This window comes from Larus michahellis, chromosome 4 (genome assembly GCF_964199755.1).
Source record: "Larus michahellis chromosome 4, bLarMic1.1, whole genome shotgun sequence".
Classification (NCBI taxonomy): domain Eukaryota; kingdom Metazoa; phylum Chordata; class Aves; order Charadriiformes; family Laridae; genus Larus; species Larus michahellis.
This window is the reverse complement of record NC_133899.1, coordinates 81,637,671-81,654,422: the sequence shown is the minus strand read 5'-3', so window position 1 is coordinate 81,654,422 and position 16,752 is coordinate 81,637,671. Positions and strand designations below refer to the sequence as shown.

The 16,752-nt window shown below is 40.7% G+C and overlaps 1 protein-coding gene across 4 annotated transcripts in view; it reads right to left on the bottom strand.

Annotated features, from left to right (window-relative positions):
• ZNF143 (zinc finger protein 143) overlaps nt 1-16,188 on the bottom strand; it is a 42,806-nt gene extending 26,618 nt beyond the window's left edge. Inside the window, exons 1-5 of one of the 4 annotated variants that reach the window (XM_074585930.1) lie at nt 16,055-16,188; nt 2,201-2,331; nt 1,300-1,392; nt 761-844; nt 453-533 (exon numbers count right to left, since the gene is read on the bottom strand). In XM_074585930.1, coding sequence (XP_074442031.1) covers nt 453-533; nt 761-844; nt 1,300-1,392; nt 2,201-2,324 — 382 coding nt within the window. In that variant the 5' untranslated portion in view covers nt 2,325-2,331; nt 16,055-16,188. Of the gene's footprint in view, nt 1-452; nt 534-760; nt 845-1,299; nt 1,393-2,200; nt 2,332-6,514; nt 6,652-16,054 lie in introns of those variants that run through there. The other 3 variants (XM_074585932.1, XM_074585933.1, XM_074585931.1) reach the window with 3 other exon arrangements.
• Nucleotides 16,189-16,752: the final 564 nt, after the last annotated feature.

Genomic DNA, 16,752 nt, shown 5'->3' with positions numbered 1-16,752 from the left:
CATTTTCTGCCCTACTACCTAATGGCAAAATCATCAATAGCACGATCTTAAAATTTTAAGTCAATCTCTACATTCTTTAGCTCAAGAGGAATCCATTGATTGATTCTTGCCTGCCTGTCTTCTGTTTTTCCCATGCAATTATTGCTGAAATCTGTATAAGGGCTTACATTCTCTACTAACATGACATATACTTACTTTAATGTGATCCTGGGCTAAAAAAAGTGAAATATGCTGCGTTTGCTTCTGTTTATAACCATTATATGAGGCTCAAATAAGGAACTGAACCAGTCTCATTTCAACACTTTCCAGATGTGACAAAGTAAAAGCAACAAGTAATCTACATTGGGAATCACACTAAATGACGTTGTAGTCTAAAAAGAATACCATATTTTATACTCCTGAAGTTCTGTTGAACTCTAATGTAATAAATCTCACTTAAAAAAAAAAAATACCTTTCGAGGTGTGATGAATAAATGCCGTAGTTCCATCTTCCAGCTGAACTGCTTGTCCATCTTCCAAACGCAAGCTGTCCCCTGTTTGGAAGAAAGAATTACAATGCTTCAACAATAGTTTGAAAAATCCATTAGTTGGACAGATTAAACACTAAATACCTAGGATTACAAAACACCTAGGATCTCTTCATGACTGATTTCCATTAAAATAAGAAATCAAGCTATTGTAATAACCGTGAATTACTTAGTATTAATATTTATCAATACGATATTATTTTACAATATATTTCTTGTATTATTACACTTACTGCTTTTAGGCATGGGTACATGTTGAACATAAGCAGCAGAACCATCTTCTAATTGAATCACTTGGCCATCCATTAATTTACCATCTGAAATACACAATTAGAATTCTTAAAAAACATTCTATATGACAAATCACAATTTAACTATACAGTTCATACTTTCTGGATTAAAATGTCAATAAATTATCACAGAGAAATAATGTTTGGTAAAGAGTAAGCATAGTATGACTATACGAAGGTTTTGAAATTCTGGGATTAAAAAAATGGAAGAGGCCTGATCCAGTAGGTGGAATATTGATATTTGGGTTTAAAAGTGTAAAGATCATCTCACTTTTGTTTGACTTATGTTCTGCATCTTATTAGTAGCAGATGTATTTATAGTATTATTGTAACATCTGTAATTCCCAGCTGGAACTGGAACTTCATAAACATTGTACAGATTTTTGCCTGACTTTACAATGCAAAGGGGTTTACAATTCAAAGACAGGGTTAAAAAGGAGAATACAATTTCAATACCAGTCAACTTCTAGTCATTTACCTACCTTTAGAATTGTGCTGTATGTAAGCAGTGGAGCCATCAGCAAGGGTAACTGCTTGTAAACTTACACCTTCCATGTTTTCTAAGTTGTCACCATCTAGAAAGGAAAAAAGTTTGTATTCATTATTACCAGCATCAAACCCTAAAAATCACAACTCCACCACCTCCACAAATGATTACATCCCCTTAAAGAGTAATGATTTCAGAAATAATAATAGGAAATAATTCTGGCTTGCTTTCTCGTTTTTGAACCTTGAATATATACTAGTGTCATACATTCGAGATTTTGCTCTGTAAATAGGACAGCTAGAATGTTACTTTTCTCAACTAAAAAAGTTACAACGTCACTGAATAAATAACTACAAACAAAGCTGAGGTTTTAGGAGAAATATTAATGAGGTCATGATTGTCAACAGTGAAATAATATACATACTTGTATTTAAGATTTTGTTTTGTACACTACTACCTGTCATTAATATACACAAATCTATTTAGAGTAAAACACCGATTTAGGAAAAAGTTTTCAATCCTGTAAAATCATAATGAAACTGTCAGGAAGCATCAAATTTAGACCAATCCTTGATCACCATCTATTTAAAACTCAACTTGTTTTATACATACTTACATATAAAGTGGTTACAAACTATAAACCAGTAGAACTACAGTGAGAATAAAGTCAGATTTTACATTTCCTGTTTTGTCACATTTACACTCACATTACCTTAATTAAGAGATCATTTCCTTATAGAGTTAAATTAGTGAACTTAATCTCAGTTCAATGAATCAATTTCAGTTAACGAAAAATAATTTGGGTTAGATTTTTCATTTAGAATACACTAAGCGAGTTTTAGAGTTTTATCTAAGTTCCAAGCAGAAAAGACACAATAATGTAGAGATATTTTAACCTGAAGGTTCACCTTGCACAGCTACAGCTTCTGTTAGACAAAGGGTCACATGCTGCGCCTCCATTCCTCCTCCAGAAAATTCAGTCATTCCCTGAGAGTCTCGATTTATCTGAGCTAATAACATTGTCTACCTAGAAAGAAAGTATTCACAAAACATAGACAGAATATTTAAATAGCGAACCAGAACTAGTTAAAACCAATCCAAACTTAATTAGATTTTTATACAGCTGCTACAAATATTTTATGCTACCTTCCACATAAAGAAGATGCAATGAATGACTTACCTGGAAAATACTTCTGAGGAAAACAAGTTATTTGAAATAGGTAAATATTATTACTACAATTAACTAAGCTATAAGAACTTCAGGTTGCAGTTACTAAATGGAAGGGCATCGATTACGTTTAGATTTGGGTTAAATATCAATTATTCAAAAAATGTATAAAGAATAATGGTGGTAATGACAGTATAAGTAATGATATGTTTTTGTCCCCAGAATTAAAATAAAGCTGACAATTCACCCACAGTCACCCATGACAACAGCAAGACTTTAACTATATAAATCAAACATCTCTCCAGTGCCAGTAAGAGGTTTAGAATCTATCACGCATTGGGATAATAATATAATAATAATAAAGTATCTCATGATAAAATTGTATTAATAAGACAACAGGACAGTGATTGGTGAGTGACAGTCAAAACTCTGCATGTATCTCATAGAACCAGATACAGACATCCCTTTAGATACTAATTTTTTATCCAGGCATGTTTCAATATGGGAGATTAAGAAGTCTGCTGCATCTGAAAGGCTATTACTAATTTTAAGTATTAGTAGATTAAGAAGCTATAAAGGAAATACATAATATTGCATTCTACTAACTCAGATGTTGGCTTTCACCACAGGACAAAGAAAACCCAAAACAAACCCAGAAAAGCATCACTGAGTTCTGCAAGCCCTTTAGTTAATATAACATACACTTAGACATGGATGGAATGGGAAAAAAAAATAATTCACATGGAACTGCAACCAAGGCATTAAAGCAACTTTCGCCCCACCCCAACCTCTTGATACTCAAAGAGTTTTTATTACAGTAAGAAGCAGTTCAGTAATCTCATAAAACGGTTACAGAAAAGTGATCAAAGCTTTTAATCTTAGTATGGTTCTCTGACCCACTGCTTTGTAATACAAGGCTGAGAAGAATAATCTAGGGGTTTTTTTTTAATTTACTTATGATTATATTTCTAAATAACTAACCTATTTTTACCTCTACAATCCAGAAATCTGTCCTTGAACAAGCAACTCAACAACGGTCTCAAAGACCACTGAGGAACTCATGCTTAAGTCCAAACTAAAGAATAATAACAGCAAAATTAGACCATTTAGGTACTCCAGCATGCCTGCAGTATTTAAAAAGTTTGGTATACTAACTTAGTAGTTGAAAGTTATACGTGAGCAATATTTTCTAAATACATCCAAGTGACTTTGAACCAGACTCTATTTCATAGAGAGGCGGGCAGCTACCTAAGTTTCTTCGGTCCCAGCAGAGAAAAAGTTGACCCACACCCAGCTGCTGCAGCTCTGCCGTTTTTGCCACCTGAAGTGCTTTAACCTGAGCCCTGTGCACAAAGCAAATGTGTTGCTATAGTCCAAGGGCCGCTAGCTTCTAATGTGATGTGATACCAAGTGCCCACATTACCTCCTGAAACTGGACCTGGAGTCTAAATCACCTTGGCATGTACGAGAATATTATGATCAGGGCCCATATGGACCTTGTAATAGAGAATTTGAACTTTGAACAGCAAGTTTTGGTTGGATACTATAATCTAACGGGCAAGGAACTGTATGAGGATATAGAGATCCTGAGTTCAACTCCCTCCTCTGCCATCTCCAAGGTAGTGACTTTGGACTAGTAAATTCTTTCCCTATTACTCATTTATCCCTCCTACCTCAAAATGGGGTCAAAACCCTTAAAAAGCACTTTGCTTGTAAACAAAAAATGTGACAACATGCTGTAGCTACGAGATCAGCTTAAACAAGCACTGAAGTGGGCCTACCCTCCATGTTCAGGTGCTGTGCAACAAGTAAGACCAGAAAGCTGATGCAGTTAAAAAAACAAACTACCACCAAAAAAAAGTTTCATTCCAGACCAGTTTGCCAGGACTGCTTCTCTGGAGGCACTGCCAGCTTGTAGCAAGTTAAATTAAGTAATTATGGTGTGAAATGCTAGTGGTGCACAGAGGTTGTCTGTCTTCTTAACTACAAACAGTGTTCCATCTGTATTGTCAGTGCTTTGCATTCACTCAATTTTCAGGACACCTCATGGAGATCGGCTGCAAAGCAGCAACACCAGTTCGCACACTGGAGAAGAAAGGCTATACAACCACCAGTTTTGACTAGAACTATATTCTGAAACAATTCCACAGGGATTGCATTTCAAAGGCCTTTCAGCTTGGGTCTGGCTTCAGAGTATTCCCCCTTTTAGACAAAATATATTTTAAGAAGCCTCCAGGATATTTAAGATACTATCTGCCTTTAAAACAGAATAATGCCCTTCCTCCTGAGCTTATGCCTCTTCTCTCAACTTTGGGGAAGTAGAGAGGCAGCTAGTCAACACAGATAACTGCAAAGTCCTGAAAGAGTCAGAGCAGAGCCAAGTGATTAAAGGGTCAATGGCTGCTCTGGAAGAAAAAGAAATCTAGTGCAAGGTAGATTCAAGGGCCACAGGAGCAAAAGTTTGGTTTAAATTATTTTACAGTGTTTGTTATTGTAGTGTGGCTGATTAATAGTTATCACACACTGAAAAATCACCAGAATGAACTGCTGCACACAGCAGAACAACATTCACTACTTTATTCCAGATGATCTAGACGATCTTAACACAGACTGCGTTGCTGTCTTGTCCCAATTACGACTCCTTTAAAATCATTCCTTCCAATATATGCTTCCCAATCCTTTGTCCTTCCACTAGCTTCTTATCCCCAGCTCCATCCCTCTCCTTGAAGTACCAGTTTCATTCTTCAGCCAGTCCTATCATGGTACCAAATTTCCAGCACATCCCTCTTCCCAAGTATAATCACATCCTTCTTATCAAAATAATCTAAAATACTCCCATGTCCACACCAACTTGTTCTGCAAGTAGTCTTCTCTTACTGCTGGTCTGCTCTATGTGTCTGTCACACCATTGTCTATCACCTTCCTGCCTCTGTCTCAAGATGGTTCATGTTCAGACCCATCTCAGAAGCACATCCCTTATAACGGAGGACCCTCCCAAACAGCAAAACCCCAGCTTTCATGCACTCTTTGGTCACACAGCAGTTTTGCTCTGTTACTCTGCTGTGCGCAGAGGACTACCCTCAGCCAAACGCTCACCCTCAGATATGCTGCTCACTTTCAGCCACCCTTCTTTCTCTCCAGTGGAAAAGACAGGCTAACCAGACAGCACTACGAGCTCTGAGGAAGAGGATGGGGAAAGAACTAAAGATGATGTAAAAAGTTGGCCTGTGTTGTAGAGAAATGGGTCAGGCTATCACAGAGATATTGTTGCCACAGCGTTACTTTTTCTTTCTCTAAGAGTGGTCAAATACAAGAACAGATTGCCAAGACGCGTTATGGACTCTCCATCCTTGTAGGCATTCAAGACTCAACTTGACACAGCCTTGGGCAGCCCGGTCTAATCAGACCTGCCTTGATCAGGGCTGGACTAGGTAACCTCTGGAGGTCCCTTCCTTTCTATGATATCTAATCATTTTGATATTGCATACATTTAATACATTATCACCATGCTATCATCTGCCCTGCATATCTAGTCTCCTACAACATTTTTATTAATTTGCTGTAGTTTTTTGAAACCAGTCTGTTTTCATCAAACTCAAGGCCCTTCCCTTACCTCAGCTTTAGTCACTCTCTTCCACCTCTTTTTCTGCTAACCAGCTTATATGCTGCTTCTCCTCAGCTTCCAGCAAATTTGTCTTCATCCTTTTTCCAATCCAAATCTCACAAGCTTCTTTCCCTAATCTACCTCATTGCTTTTATTTCTGTGCATTTGCATCACTAAGCTTTTTCTTTAAACCTCCTGTCTGCCAGCAATTTTGTCAGCAAGAACCTGGAAGAGAAGGATTTCCTCTACTCACTTCAAATATTGCACCTCATTAGTTAAAAAGCAGCTGAAAAGCATGCATTTTTAGGAATATACATGAACCCTGGGGTAGGGCCCTCATGGCTGCTGGACAAGGTTGATGCACGTGTATTCTGCTTGATTTCAACAGCTGTCCTACAGAAAAGACACCAAGTAGTGGCTGAGTCACGAGGTACTCACTGAAGTGAAAACTTGAGCCTTGACTTTGTGAACTCTTGCAAGTCTTCACAGTTCATACACAAGTTGCAGTTTTCAAAGGCATGTTAATGATGATATTTGCGAAGACTTCAACAAGGACAGTAACTCATACTGCATTCCTGAAACGATTAGTCATGGAAATACTCCTGTGGTACTTGTGCAGAGAAAACCTGCCATTCCTTAAGATAGTCAAAATACTTCCCACAAAAAAAAAATCAGCCTGAGACAGAAAATGATTAGAGTGAACTGAAAACAGCATCTGATAGAAACAACAGCCAGCCGCAAGAAGTGATGCTGAAGCAAGTTCTTGCACTGTTACAAAGCAAAAGCAGTGAGTTAGTGATGCATGTTGCTGACTTCATTACGCTTTTTGACAAAAGTTACACCATCAATGTAAACCCCCCCGCAGAACACTGACAGATAAAATATGCCATCCAGCAGGGTACATAGGTGCAATTTTTTATGAAAAAAAAAAACAAAAAAAAAACCAAACAAACAAAAAAACAAACAAACAAAAAAACCCAAAAAAACAAAAAACAAAAAAAACCAAACCAACAAACCACCCCTCCTCCAAATTCTCTGAAAAGTAAGAACTGTGAACTCATATATGCTTTAAATTCTCAACACTCAGAAACCAGAGGGGAGACTGGTTAAAAACAAAAAAAAAAAGAAAGGATTTTTCATAAAGGCTTCATTACATTGCTTATCTAGAAGGCACCTCCTGTATTTTTCTGTCCACTAATACTCAAACAAATAGAACCTTTTGGGTGCTGTCACTTGTTTTGGAAAAAAGATGCAATGTTAAAAGAGAAGTTTTTATGTAAACTCACTCTAGCAACTGGAAACAGGAGTCTCAGCTGAAAACCAGAAATTGAACAACTAAGAGACAACAGGCAGGATTTAGGCAGCTGAAAAGAAAAGCAGGAGCTGGTAGAGGGGATGCTGCCATGGAGCAGAAAGTGGGTTTGGGCCGCTAGGGAACTCTGGCAGCTGAGAGGATAGCACGAGGAGAGCCGATATATTGGAGAATGTGGCAAATAACAGCTGCAAAATAGCAAGAATTTGCCATTTAAAGAATGACTACACCACCGGATGGCTGGACAAAGGAAAAAACCTGCAGTGAAATTAACAGAAACTCCTTAGAGAAAAAAAAATGACGCTTAGAGGATGATTAACAGGAAATGGAATAAAGTTTGTAATAGCAGTCATGGAAGAAAACTTAGGGTTATAAAATGCAATCTAGAACGTGTAGGAAGAAAGGCAGACAGGAAAAAAAACCCTACTCCAGACATTCAGCAATCTTGGAATTGTCCACCCTCCTTGCAGAGACAGCACTGAGAAGTTTGAAATAATACCCATTTATTTCATTTGAAAATAAACATCACTTATTTTTAATACATTTCTAAATAACATACAAAACTTATTTTTAATACATTTCTAAATAACATACAAAACTTGTAATTTTATAAAACTTATATAAACAACAAATAAAAATCAATCCAGAAAAGTAAAATGGGAAATGACACATAACCCCACAATACAGAAACTTCCATTAAGGAATTTTAGGAAACTGCATTCCCATATTTGACAAAGTTGGATCCCAAAATCAGTTGAAGTATGTCAGCATGGTAACAAAATTAAGGTTTTTCTGAATTAAATACTGGCTGCATTAGGGTCCTTAACCACTGGATATGAATGCAAATATCACCAATTTCCCAAAACTAGTCTGATTAACAAATATTTGTGAAAAATCAAAATTGGTACCTACAATTAATATTTTGGTTAAATACACTTCAACTGATAACTAATATGCATCACAGCCTCCTGCGTCTCAGTGCAAATAATGACTGACATAGACTGAAAAACTGACTAGTCCAGACAAAATTTTTTTAGAGGACCCAAGTGTATAGCTTACTAATTACATTAAGACATTTGACAGCTGTAAGCTTAGAAATAAAAACACAGTTGAAAAAAGGCTCTCTAAAATCTTACTTCTGTTACCATATGTACCTGTACGATAATCTTTTCCAGTATGACACCAGAAATCTGTAGCAGGGTCAGAAATGAAACCTAGATCCTCTGGATGCTTTGATCAAATGCCTCAATAGATGAGATGTGGATTTCTTTCTTTGTCAACAGCCCTTACCTTTTTCAGTATTTTACCATTGCATCAGAACACTGATTTCATGCCATCATTTGTCAGATTGACTTCCAGTGAATAAGCATGACAAACTACTTTATGTTAGGCATTTCTAAATTTCTACACACTTTCTCCTGTAATCTTAACTTTTTTTACTGTATTTTTCCAGTGTCCGATAAAGGCAAGCAGAACATAATTAAACAGCAACTTCCACCACATTAATCATCCACTGTATAAAACGGAATCAAGGCTGAAATACAGAACAAAACCCTCCGCTTAAGAGTCTAGCAACAATAGTTGGATTCAGATAGAGGGGTGAGATACACAATTTGATAGCAAATTACTCAATTATTTTCTACATAGCAAAGAAGCATGGCAAATTATGAACCACGGGCTCTAACCCTGGCCCTGGAGAAGAACCTAATCCAGACTGACAGCACTGCCCACTGCATAAGCATGATGCATACACTCTGAGTGGCAGCACAGCTAACTTGCAGAGACTCATGTTGCCCAAAGCAGAGGTTTACAGTCAAACTCAAGGCTCCTTTTTATTCTTTTTGCAGTGTTTCAACCTTTCTGTTCCACCAGAGATACATCCAGATTGAAGTTCAAGTCTAATTCACTGCCACAGACTTTGATACCTCTTCAGAAATAATTTATAAATGCAAGACCAAATTTATCACTGCCATAACCAAGCATGACTGTTATGACTTTAGTGTGAGCAGTGAGAACCACATTTAGCCTCACATAATTACTTTAGGTACCAACAGTCTTTTTCCCCTAAAGTTATCACCATACATTCAGTTTACGTTGTGAATCCCATCTATGGAATATTAAAAGTATTGTCAGATATCAATGCTTGCATTTTATAAAAACCCAATTGGATTAAGCAGTGTAAATAAAGAATGTTTACAAATCCTTACTCTAATATTAAAAGATTATGCACGTATCTAATTTCACACTGCAGGAGTGCTGAGAATGCTATAATTTTCAAATGTATGCCACTTAAAAAAAAAAAAAAAGACAACACAGGCAGATCAGAAAGCCACCCACCAACAAGTCCTACACATGTGGAGAAGACACAGGTTGATCCCAAATATGACTGCTAACTTCATGTGTTTCTTGAGCACAGAATGGTTTGGGTTGGAAGGGACCTTAAAGATCATCTGGCTCCAACCCCGCTGCCATTGGCAGGGACACCTCCCACTAGACCAGGCTGCTCAAAGCCCCATCCAGCCTGGCCTTGAACACTTCCAGGGATGGGGCATCCACAGCTTCTCTGGGCAACCTGTGCCAGTGTCTCACCACCCTCACAGTAAAGAATTTCTTTAATTTAAATCTCTCCTCTTTCAGTTTAAAACTGTTACCCCTTGTCCTATTGCTACATTCCTTCTTAAGGGATATGGTGTAAGGGAGAGCTTTGTAGAGTGGAGTTGATGGTTGGACTTGATGATCCCAAGGGTCTTTTCCAACCTAAATGATTCTGTGATTCTATGCTTCCCTGATAAAGAGTCCCTTCCCATTGCTCCTGTAGGTCCCCTTTAAGGTACTGGAAGGCTGCTATAAGGTCTCCCCAGAGCCTTCTCTTCTCCAGGCTGAACAACCCCAACTCTCTCAGCCTGTCTTCATAGGAGAGGTGCTCCAGCCCTCTGATCATCTTCATGGCCCTCTTCTGGACCCATTCCAACAGGTCCATATCCTTCATGTTAGAGAAGAAATTACTGGTTAATCAATGTAGGTCAGAGTAGTTCCATCAGTGTATTAACTGGCCAGCAGAGCTGACAGAAAGCTAAACAAACTCATGCTGCAGCTGTGGGACAAGCACCTCAGCAGCAAATGCTTAGTTCAACAATCACATTTGCCTTGGGCGGCACTATTACAACAGCACTGCTTCTAACTACCCCAGTGACCAGCATTGCTTCTTAAACCAGAGATCTGAAGACTTGTGAGTCTTCTGAAAGATCCAATTCTGCACGAAAGGTAACAAGTAATTGAGATCCATACAGCACCGTTTGCAGAATTACAGAGACTGGAATTGTGAAAGCTTTACTGAAGTACAAAAAAGTATACTAATGTACATGGTCAATGATCAATACACTAATGAAACAGCTGTTCTTAGTACACTTCTATCTAGATTTAGCATGAGAAAGGGCCATATAATCTGTACCAAAACATCAAATTCAAATATGACTGAAAACACCTATGCATCATTTGGAATACTTGTAAGTGTGCATGGAATGGTTTGCAGGCATACTGTGACAGGAATAATGTAAACTCATGTACCAAAACAAGCCAGCAAATTTCTCTGAACTCAGATGGTCCTCCTTGCTCAAAGTTAAGACACATTTCTTCTTTCCTGGCCAAACTTGTATTATCAATGCTCATGCATACCTTCTTTTTAAAACAAACAAACAAACAAACAAACAAACACAAACGAAAAAAAACACCAAAAAAACCCCACACCACATTCCTCTATTGCAGACTGATTGGTAATAAATTATTTTTAATAGTCAAAAAAGAAGGGATAAATAATAATAATGTGCATGCTCAGAAACTGAGATCAGAAAAGAGCTGAACATATGGTAGGTCGTCTCATTTTCTGTTTTATACTGGAAAAACTTAGAAGAAGGTTAACAAAGCTGAAAAAAACCACCTTTAAATAATTTTTCAGCACACATTAGTGAGATAAAGCACTAGATTTCATTCCAAGTGGATTTATCCCCTGGAAGTCACAAAGCAAGAAACAGACTTGAAGCACTTAACGAATGAACTTATGTGGTTTTAAAACTACTGGCTTTTGGGGTTTGTTTTTTACCACCAAGTATACACAAAATACTGGATAAAGAAAGAAGGCATCCAGATGATGCATGTCAGAATTGTATTCAAATTACTCCTAGAAATGAGCAGTAATGCCTATCTGCATTAAAAAAAAAAAAAAGATACAGTTAACTTCTGAAGCACTTCAAGAGGATACTTAATCCTTAAATCATAAAACCTCTGGTTATACCAGTGAGTGTTTTCAACAAAACAAGGAACATTTGGTGAATAGGCGAATACTTAAGGGCTAAAATCTGAATGAAATTGAGACCAACTATTTCTATCAATGCTTTGCTTTTGTGTCCAACAGACTTCTAACTCTTTTACTTGTCAAGAAATCACAAAAGTGTCTAATTTACATCACCAAAACAGTTAATCCTGGCTGTGCCCCTTCAAATCCTGCAAATCCACTGTCAATGAAACAGGGAATTTTGAGTAGGTTGTTTTGTGTGGTTATGAGTTAATTAGTAATCTGATAACTACATTACAGATGTATCAGTATTAGCCATGACAATTAACAGCAGTGTTTTAGTCTATGCTTGTATTTCAGGAACTAAATGGACAGCCTACTGAATTGCCAGCCTTTACCCTGAATTGCAAAAAACCATCACAAACATAAACTGAAAAACAGTATATCTAAATATATTCTAAGAAACTCTATGTAATACCATATTAGCTGAGTATGAATATACTGAAGGTATGGGCAACACCAACACTAACTAACTTGCAAATACAGACCATCTTCCAATTCTAGAGAAGTCTGTCATCAGAAATGAAGAGCATTAAGCAGATAACACAATTTTCCCCTCAAGAAATGTATAGAGGAAAACATTCAGCAGACAATAAAATACAGACTGAGGGAAGCACTAAGTAGTTGTAAATGGAACTTTTATGTCAACTTTGAATATCACAGAACTTGATGGAACTGTAAATTCCCTTCAAAACTGAGAATTTCATTTATTTAACAAGTGTTAATCTTGGTGGAGCAAATTATAATCCCACTATACAATTAAAAAAAGCAGTGTAACCCAGAAAATTTTAGCAAAGTCACTGGAAGCATTCACTAATTTAGTCCAATCCCACTTTTGAGTAACTGATTAACAATTGCTGGTGCACAGAGTGAGAAGACCAAAACCATAGTCCCTTAAATAAATACAAATAAGAGCAGATCAAGTTACATACTTAAGGTACAGGCAGAACCCACGATGTCCACTGAGCCATGATGGGTCATAAGGGTTCCTTCCCCTCCTCCCCCAGAAATGCGGTGTCCATGGACAGGCACTTCCCTCAGATTCATCACTCCATCCTCAGAACAGTACCTATGCACACCTCTATTTACAGCAACTTGCATTTCAGAGCTGAATTCTCAGATTCCAGGAAAGGATCCATCTGTTAGGATCACAATCCATTTTAAGGATCCATAAGCTAAGCAGAAACCTTCCTTCAGCCATTTGGGATATTTTATGGCACAAGGCACAGGAACAGGCTACCCAATTCATGCTCTCTTTACCAGATGCATCAATTTTGTTGCAGCACAGAAGAGATGAAAAAATAAACTGCCCACCTATTAATGCACAAATAGCAAGCATGCTGTTGAGCTGTAGAAACTGCAAGAGATGTGACAATACAGGAAAAAAGCCAGCGGCAAGGAAAGGCAAACAAAGGTTGGCCTGGGATGCTATGGTATGTACATACACGTGTCAGAGGCAGCAGGAGTTACAAAAGATAGTGTGGGAAGCAGAAATCGCGGGGATGATCAAGGACAAGGGTACAAGTGAAAATGCGGACAGGAGAAGAGTAACGAAGGCATTGAGACAAGTTACATCTTCCTCGTGAGTATTTGCATTCTGTCCATTACAATGCTGGAAATGGGAAGAATTGCCCTGATTATCAGGAATGTGCTGTTCGCTTTGTGTGTGGAAACTCATCCAAATTCAGCTGAGCCCTATGCTTTGGAAAACAAATAGTTTCACATGGGCCAACTAAAGACTGCTCAGAATTTAATAACAGTGTTTCTCAAAGACTCCACCTACATTGAGCATGTTTTAACCCAAAACTCTTAAGGCCAAGACTTACGTGCAAGGAAAGATCAACATCCTGCACTCCCAATGAAGCCCAGTTAGACTGTAAGAGAAGTAACCCAGTTCAACATTGTCAGATTTTCAGCTTTATTGTTAAACAAAACCCATACATTTCATTAAAGCCAATACAGAAGTCCGCAAGAATACACACACAAATGGCGTTTTAAGGAATGTCCAGAAAAGATGATGTCCAGGGAGAGACCCTTACCACCTCCAAACGGAAGCTGAGGAACCCTCAGCACACCCAGCAGACCTGTAAGCGAGAAGGCAGATGGTGCCCCAGCAGCTCAGCCGTGAGCAGGCACAGCACCAGCAGCTGCCTGACGCTTAGACCCTGTTCACCGCTCAAACTCCCACCGATTCCCTTCTCCTGGATAGCACAGGACAGCAGAACTTAGGCCAGCACCAGTCTGCTGAGCTGAAGCAGTACATACTTTGAGATATTCTAGAGACAAAACCAAATTTACAGCCTAATTTTGGCACCCATTACGAAGGAATATTCATCGCTTTATGACCGCTGTGCCCATCTCCTCTGAGAAAAGGGACTGCCAGCTCATGATAGAAGTATTTTGATGTTTAAACATCAAATGCTACACAGGCATGAAGACAGAGTGAAGCCCGTATGACTTTCTAGCCAAAGAAACTTCTACAATGCTTAAGCATTTTCTTTAATTAAGTCTTTAATATAAGGCAAAATAAAAATAACTCTTTCTCAGATAGGATACTAGAAATTAAATACTATTTCATTACAATGAGAATGTAAATTATGCAACCAATTTAAAATACATTTCTCAAAACTGTTTAAAACGTTTTTACATCTCATTTAAGCTGCAATCTACTACCCAAACAATCATATATTATTTCACTACATATTCCCAAGTTTCATTTTCTGCAGTGATTCAAGCAGATGATTAGCTTCTGACATATATACAGCTTGAAAGCTCAAGACTTTAATGCATGAAATACAAAGAAACAAGCCATGAAAACATGGTTCCATGTTGTATTCTGCTACTCTAAAGCTATATGGCAAATACACTTATACAAAGAAGCTAAAATATACTATGCCCATACTATTTCTCTTAAAAAGCTACAAGTTGAAGAACAAACGAATTCCATTTTTTCAGGTGTGATCACCTTGAAGCTACAGCAGAAATATCTGGTATACAGGTCTCTAAGGTATAACAGATTTACAACACCTAAAGCAGAATCTTGAGAAAACTATGACAGGAGAAAACATTTTCTTTGAAAAACTGCAAGGCTGGATTTTCTGTATCGCTGGAAACAGGAATAACTGTCCTTAAAAGTACTGGTATCACTCTGCATATAACGTCAAATGTAATTCTTTGATAGTTCAAAACAAACGCTTGAGAGAATTTATACATAACTGGAGCTGCTCAACACTAGGCTTAACAGAAAATTTAACTTGCACGAAAAGTCATGTCATTGTTTCTTGATGAACAAGCAGCACAAATAAGACCTTATTAGAAAATAAATAGTAATAAAAAAAAAAATCCTTGCATTACTGCAGGTAATTTTTTTAGACCAGTAGGTTCTCGTTATCCTGTTCTACTAGAAGGCCTAGACAAGAAAAGCTGAAGGAAACCAAGAGAGAGCAGGCCGTAAAATGCTTAAAATAATTTTGCACGGTATTTTGGCGAGTTGAAAGAGATGAACCAAAATAGATGATTTCACAAGCTCCGTGTCAGCACGGCAGCGGCCGAGCCGCGCTCGCGGCGCCGCAGCACCGCAACCTTAAAAATAAGCAACTTCGTGCAAGAATAGCGAATTATTCCTTCCCTAACGCGCGTTAGGGCCGAGAGAGCTCTGAACGCGATTGTTTTAATGCCGCCTTGCAAGTTTGCCCTCCGCCAAAATGCGAACATCACGTTAAAAAAAAAAAAAAAAAAAGGAAGGAAAGAAAGGTAAAAATAAATTAAACCCTAAATTTATGCACAGCGAGTGCCTGCAGTAAGCGGCGGCCACCCCAGGGCGGGAGCGGGCCGGGATCCCCCCTCCCGGGTCCGCGCTACCCGCCGCCGCCCCCGCGCCCCCCCCGCGCCAGCAGCCCCCGCCCGTGACGCAGCGGCTAACGGGCGCCCCCGCGCCCGGGCCCGTCAGGAGGCGGCTTGCGGGGGGGGGGGAAGGGGGCGGCGGGGGGCTCCCGGGGCCCCCCACGGGCCGGTGGCCAGTGCGCCCCACGGTGCGGGATGCCGGCGGGCAAGCGCGGACAGGCCCGGCGGGAGAAGGGAGGGAGGAAGGAAGGAGGGGCCGGGCAGCGCAGAGCGGGCGGGCGGCGGAGCGGCGGCGGCTTTATTCGTGTCGGTCGGTGCCGGCGCTGCCCCCGCTCGATGCCCCTCGCCGCCTCCCTGCGGGCGGCACGGAGGGCAGGGCCCAGCCCAGCGGCCCGGAGCGGCGGCGGCCCCAGCCGGAGATGGCGGTGGTTAGAATAAGGCACACTGGGTAAAAACACATTTATATACTAACCTCGCCGAGAAATTTTCCAACAATTCCTCCGTCCGACCACCATGCACCAGGACAGGAAACGGCCGCCTCAGCGCCCGCCCGCCTCAGCGCCGCCCCGAGCAGCACGGGCGGGCCCCGCGCCCCGCGCCCCCGCCACTCCCATTGGGCACGCCGCGCCGCGCGTCACGGCCCCCACCCGCCATTGGTCGCCTCCAGGCCCCGCGCCAATGCCCATTGGCTAGACGCCCGGGGGCCCCGCCCCGCGGCTTCATGGCGTCTCGGTTATGCTGGGTTCGGGGCTGCCGCCGCCGCCATTTTGTGCCGCGGGGAGTGAGGCGCCTGTGCGTCAGCAGGGGAGCGGGGGACCTGGGCGCCATTTCCTTCCCCGCGGAGGGAGCCTGGCGGCAGCGGCGCCCCAGGACGCCGCGGGTCCCTCGGCGAGGGCCGAGGGGGGGCCCTGAGGCGGCTGTCTCTGGCATCGCAGCCGGCCCCCCACAGTGGGGACAGAGCGGTGCGGCCCGAGGAGGCGGGCGCCTGGAGCTGGGCCGCCGGGCGCCGGCGGGGAGGGACTCCTGGATCGGCCGCGACCCACCCGCGGGCTTCGGCTCCGGTGTCACGGCCCCCACAGACGGCCCCGGCGCGGCCTGCTGGGACCGCGGCGGGCGGGCCGGCAGGGCTCCGTGCTTTGGCCGTGCGGGAGCCGGAGGGAGGCCGGACGC